The 5,912-nt window shown below is 49.1% G+C and overlaps 1 protein-coding gene across 1 annotated transcript in view; it reads right to left on the bottom strand.

The window, feature by feature from the left end:
* olfm3a (olfactomedin 3a) overlaps positions 1–5,622 on the bottom strand; it is a 23,408-nt gene extending 17,786 nt beyond the window's left edge. Inside the window, exon 1 of the mRNA XM_079360990.1 lies at positions 5,446–5,622. Within this exon, the coding sequence (XP_079217116.1) occupies positions 5,446–5,514 (69 nt within the window). The 5' untranslated portion in view covers positions 5,515–5,622. The remainder of the gene's footprint in view (positions 1–5,445) is intronic.
* Between the last annotated feature and the right edge of the window lie 290 nt (positions 5,623–5,912).

Genomic DNA, 5,912 nt, shown 5'->3' with positions numbered 1-5,912 from the left:
CGGACACTAATCTGTTAGAGCTCCATGTCTTTAAATAAAGCTGACAAAGAGAATCCTAAACTTGAGATGTATATTGTGTTTCCAGAGAGTCCTGGCTGCAGCAGCACAGAGTGTCGATGAGCAGACATCGATACATACAGGATATATTAACACACATCAGAGACAAATGAAACCAGGAAGTGTTTGTCAGGTCGTCACAAACACCTACCGCCCGCCTCCCAGACGTTTGACATCATTCTGATCTTTCAGGGGAGTTCGGAGAAATCCAAACTGATAATCATGATTTATTTTGTGACTTTATTTTATTTACAGTCCATCAGCTGTGGCCCCGCCCTCCTCGCCGCCTCACGAATACAACATGCTGCATAAAGGTAAAGACCCAGCTGGCAGTCCTGGGCTCACACTGATGGTAGAGGCTGCTGCAGAGTCCATCAGTATGAACTCATCCATTCATACACATTCACACACTGATGGTAGAGGCTGCTGCAGAGTCCATCAGTATGAACTCATCCATTCACACACATATGTTCACTGCAGACGAAGCAGCAGGAAGCACTTTAAGTGAAGTGCCTTGCCCAAGGACACATTGGACATGTAGCTGCAGGAGCTGGGGATCGAGCCTCTAACTTTATGTTCAGGGGAGATCATGTCTCCCACTGAGCCACAGGTAGAAGTCGTGGTCTTTAAACACCTTCATGTCTAACCTCCTGTGATTGGTTGTTTGTGTGTCGCTGCAGTATCTCAGTCTGTTCAGACGAATGTTCCTCTCACGCAGCTACACACTAATGAAAGCTGCAAACGGGTTTACTAACGAGCAGGAAGCATCAGCTGCTGGCGGACGAGCCCTTCAGCTGTGCAACCACATCCCTTCAAAGACAGCGCCGCCACGTTTCCCACATTAATGATCAACAGGAGGTCCAATCAATGAGAGGGAATTCTGCGTCCTCTAAAAGCCACGATCTCCGTTTACATGTGCGACGAAAACTTTGAGCATCAGCTGATCAAACGTGTGAGCTTTCAAAAGAGGCTGGGAACTATAAAGGTGTGTGTGTGTGTGTGTGTGTGTGTGTGTGTGTGTGTGTGTGTGTGTGTGTGTGTGATCAAACAGAGAATGTGGTTTTCTGACAACATCAGAGTCCAATATGGCGGCATGCAGCTCAGCGGCGTCCTCTCTCTGACTGTGCGCTAAGAAGAAAAGTGCTGCACATCCGTCCTGTTTCCATGACAACAGTCTGTTGACAGTAACCCGCTGCATGACGGACACTATGCCGTTATTTTAACCGTTTTAAATTTGACATCGTTTTTCACCAATCAGACACGGAGCGAGGACGATGAGGGTCAACAGCGCCGTGGACATGGGGCGGGGCCTATGGTTACCTCCTCTTCTCATTCAAATGTCCTGACTGCATGAATCAGCACGCTCTCCTGAAGACGCTGAGGTACCTCAGAGCACGGCCTGCTCATAAAACAGAATAATATTAATGGACAACACTGATAAAAAATAAAATACAACTCACATAAAATCGATGGGATTCCATCTAAAACGTCCAAATGGCCGTTAGCCATTAGCCGTGACGTCTGACAGACATCCTGGATGGAGCTCTAAGTGGACGCTTGGATTGTAGCAGCGCTCTGACGTCAGACTCCTGAAGCCGTTTAAGTCTCTGCTCCTCCTGCGATCGATACGTCCTCCAGGTGCAGGATATAATGTGCAATCATAAAACACAGATTCCAGTCATCATTGGGATCATGATGAGAGGAACACAGCGCCGTTAGCAGCCGCCGTGTAATTACCCGGCTGGCACACACCATAAGGGGAAAACTACACTATGCAAATATTTCATCTCATCACAAAGGCTCCTCGGGGATCTGTTGTGTACACCGCAGAGGTAATATCTGTCCAACCGGATCATTCAAGGCGTCGACAAAGGGAACGCTGTTCCATTAGCCCGGGCTTAAGTCTGTTTATCCAGAACAGAGCTGAGTGAAATCAAAGGTACGTTACCGAACCTCGAGCCGCCCCGCCTCGTTCTGAAACAAACAAATCTTCATCAACGAGGTGTGCCGGCGTCTTTCTGACAGCTCACTCACTCCCAGCTAAGTGTGGAAGACTGTGTCACACAGTTTGAAAGAGCAGAGGCCTTCAGGGCAGCCATCTGCATGCGGCTCATATCCCTCAACGACACCGACGTTATCACAAAGGACTGAGCGAGAGCCTTCAGAGGAAACATCATTCATGAAGGAGAAGAGAAGGACACGGAGGAGGTGACGGAGCAACAATGCACATCATTGAGATGATTCTTTTCATCAGCTTCCTTCTCACTGAATATGAACCAGAGCAGAAGCCATCAGACTGTTTGTCTGCACAAGCAAAAGTCATCAAAGACAATCTGAAGAAACACAAGCAGCTGTTACTCATTTACATTTCCACTGAACAGTCAACACGTTACGATATGCGTCATGAGGCTGGCGTGAGTCCATCACTTTAAAACCATTTTGTTCTGAAGTCATCGTGTTGTATTGTCTCTTATCCCAGAGGCCGTCACTCACACACACAACACACAACAAGCAGTATTTACAGCAGCAATACAAATGTTTACAGGCTGGTTCAAAAAAACAAATGTGTGATAAGTGATTGTCGTCATGGACACACACTGTGCAGGCCAAATGAAAGGAATGAATCATTACAGAGGGAAGGTAGGTCAGGGGTGCTAAATTAGAATCCATGGATGGATATATTTAAAATACATTAACTACAGGCAGAACCTGACCAATCAGATTTGACTTAGTAAATAAAACATGTAATTCTGGCACTGAAGCACAGAAAGACATTGATTTTTAAAGTAGCATTCCCTCAGTACTCCGTCTGCACCCCCTCCCTCTGTGCTCCCTCTAAAGCCACGCCCCCTCCCCCTGTGCTCCCTCTAAAGCCACGCCCCTCCCCTCTGTGCTCCCTCTAAAGCCACGCCCCCTCCCTCTGTGCTCCCTCTAAAGCCACACCCCCTCCCTCTGTGCTCCGTCTGCACCCCCTCCCTCTGTGCTCCCTCTAAAGCCACGCCCCCTCCCTCTGTGCTCCCTCTAAAGCCACGCCCCTCCCCTCTGTGCTCCCTCTAAAGCCACGCCCCCTCCCTCTGTGCTCCCTCTAAAGCCACACCCCCTCCCTCTGTGCTCCCTCTAAAGCCACGCCCCCTCCCTCTGTGCTCCCTCTAAAGCCACACCCCCTCCCTCTGTGCTCCCTCTAAAGCCACGCCCCTCCCCTCTGTGCTCCCTCTGAAGCCACGCCCCTCCCCTCTGTGCTCCCTCTAAAGCCACGCCCCCTCCCCTATGTGCTCCCTCTAAAGCCACGCCCCCTCCCTCTGTGCTCCCTCTAAAGCCATACCCCTCCTTCTGTGCTCCCTCTAAAGCCACGCCCCCTCCCTATGTGCTCCCTCCAACGCCACGCCCCCTCCCTCTGAAGCCACGCCCCTCCCTCTGTACTCCCTCTAAAGCCACACCCCCTCCCTCTGTGCTCCCACACCCCTCCCTCTGTGCTCCCTCTAAAGCCACACCCCCTCCCTCTGTGCTCCGTCTAAAGCCACACCCCTCTGTGCTCCGTCTAAAGCCACACCCCTCTGTGCTCCGTCTAAAGCCACGCCCCCTCACTCCAGAAGGTGACCTCAGCTCATCTCTTCATCATGTAGAAACGTCGTCGTCTCATTCAGCGGTCAGTAAACTCTCAGTATAAACTCCGTCATCTGTGACGAGCTTTGAGTGTGAGCAGGGAGACAGGGAGGCTGTGATTGGTTCATCAGAGAGCAGGGAGGCTGTGATTGGTTCATCAGAGAGCAGGGAGGTGGTGATTGGTTCATCAGAGAGCAGGGAGACAGGGAGGCCTGTGATTGGTTCATCAGAGAGCAGGGAGGCTGTGATTGGTTCATCAGAGAGCAGGGAGGTGGTGATTGGTTCATCAGAGAGCAGGGAGGCTGTGATTGGTTCATCAGAGAGCAGGGAGGCTGTGATTGGTTCATCAGAGAGCAGGGAGGCTGTGATTGGTTCATCAGAGAGCAGGGAGGCTGTGATTGGTTCATCAGAGAGCAGGGAGACAGGGAGGCTGTGATTGGTTCATCAGATTGGTACCTCGTGGCAGACATTGGTTGAAGTTTTTACAGACTTACAAACTGATACAGATGATGGATTTACTTTGTTCCTTTTTCAGAGAACCTGAGTTATTAATGTCTGTCAGGACCTAAAGACAGTTTCAACCAGAATCTGAAAAAGTGTTTCTGGAGGAAATGACCTTTCCGGACTTTAATATACGTTTAAATGAACATCTTTTTAAAAACATGTCTCATGACAGCTGGATCTTTAGATCAAACATCACCTATAATGTCAAAAGATTTAATTACATCGTTTTGAACTGTATTGCTCACTCTCATGGATTACAACCTAAAGATCTGTTTAACAGCTCCCACCAGATGATTTTCTGTCTCATAGACTCAGAGGATCAAGGATCTCTCCCTGCAGGAAAGCCAGGTCTGGATTCTTGAACATTTGTCTCACAATGTTTAAAAACTGCAGATGAAATGATGAAGTTTGAGCAGCACAGAGTGGAGCCCGAGCCACACATTGATTCTCCATTAATCATGAAAGCACCCAGAGACGGAGTTGTCAGCTTCGGTCATGCTTACTCCATCTCTGCTTTAATACGATGCTACAAACTCTGTCCGCAGATACGCTGCGGGGGGGGGGGGGGGGGGGGGTCTCTGGGAGCGTGTAACAATGCAGAAGACAAACAGGCACACCTGTCTGAACCATCACATCGTCCTATCTGACACACACCAATCAACATCCTGCAGCGGCTGAGGCTTCATGCTGCCTCTCAGCTCACACACCGAACAAGATCCACAAGTGTGCAGAGAGGAGACGTCTCATGTCTGTGATGGACTCAATGATTCACAAGAGGACATGCATGCTCTGCTTCTCTGCTTCTCTGCTTTTCTTTCGACCAATGAGGCAGTTTCATGTCTCCTCAAATATTTCAGATTAAAACAAAATCTGTCATAATCCTCAAATAATGAAATGTTTCTGTCACACTTCATGTTTATTGTTTTGAATGCATTAAACTTTTAGAGATGATGTCTCCCTCTGCTCTTGTGCAGCGTCACTAAACGGCTGCATGACGGCTTCATTATGGGAATACGTATGTGCATTCAATCTAAAGCGAAGTTTAGAGATGTTTTAATCTTCCTCAGTGTTACTGCATGATTTATTACACTCTTCCTGCTAAATATGGAGACATTAAATTGACGGACTTTTGCGGGAAGTTTGGCGTGACAGACTCCGTCACGCATCTGTCCAAGGTGGAAATACTCCGGGTTGTATTTTTAAATGATAAAAAAGTGAACCTCTGCGATGTGACACGAGAGGCAGAGAAAGGTTGGAAAAGATGTGGAATCCAGCACTCACCATGGAGGGGTATAATCCGAAGACGGTGAGGAGGAGGACGGGGTCCAGGAGAGTGAACAGGAGCCGCATGCTGACGCGCTCCGGGGCAGCCTCTCCTCTCCGGGGTGCAGTCCTGAAACAGAGAGCTCCTCCGGTGTCGGTGCCGGTGTCCGCCTCCTCAGCGCGTTTCCCCCGCAGAGAGAGGCATCACAGCCTCCTCACTGCCCGCTCACACTGCAGGCACAGCCGACCACAAAAGTTTGGAGAGAGGAGGAAATGAAATGTGTGAGGAGCAGCAGACTGCAGGGGAGGCGCAACAAGGACGTGACATCACATCTATCTACAGCATCCATCTACCTGCTTAATGACGCTGTGCCAGGTTATCAGGACACACGTGACCTCCACGTTCACCTTCACACTGACAAACTGCTGAAAGAAAACCAAGATCAGAAACATGTGAAGCTACTTTAAAAAAAAAAAAACTTTTT

This window comes from Symphodus melops, assembly GCF_947650265.1.
Source record: "Symphodus melops genome assembly, chromosome: 14".
Lineage (NCBI taxonomy): Eukaryota > Metazoa > Chordata > Actinopteri > Labriformes > Labridae > Symphodus > Symphodus melops.
Note: the sequence above shows the minus strand (reverse complement) of the source record. Positions and strands in the feature narration are given on the sequence as shown.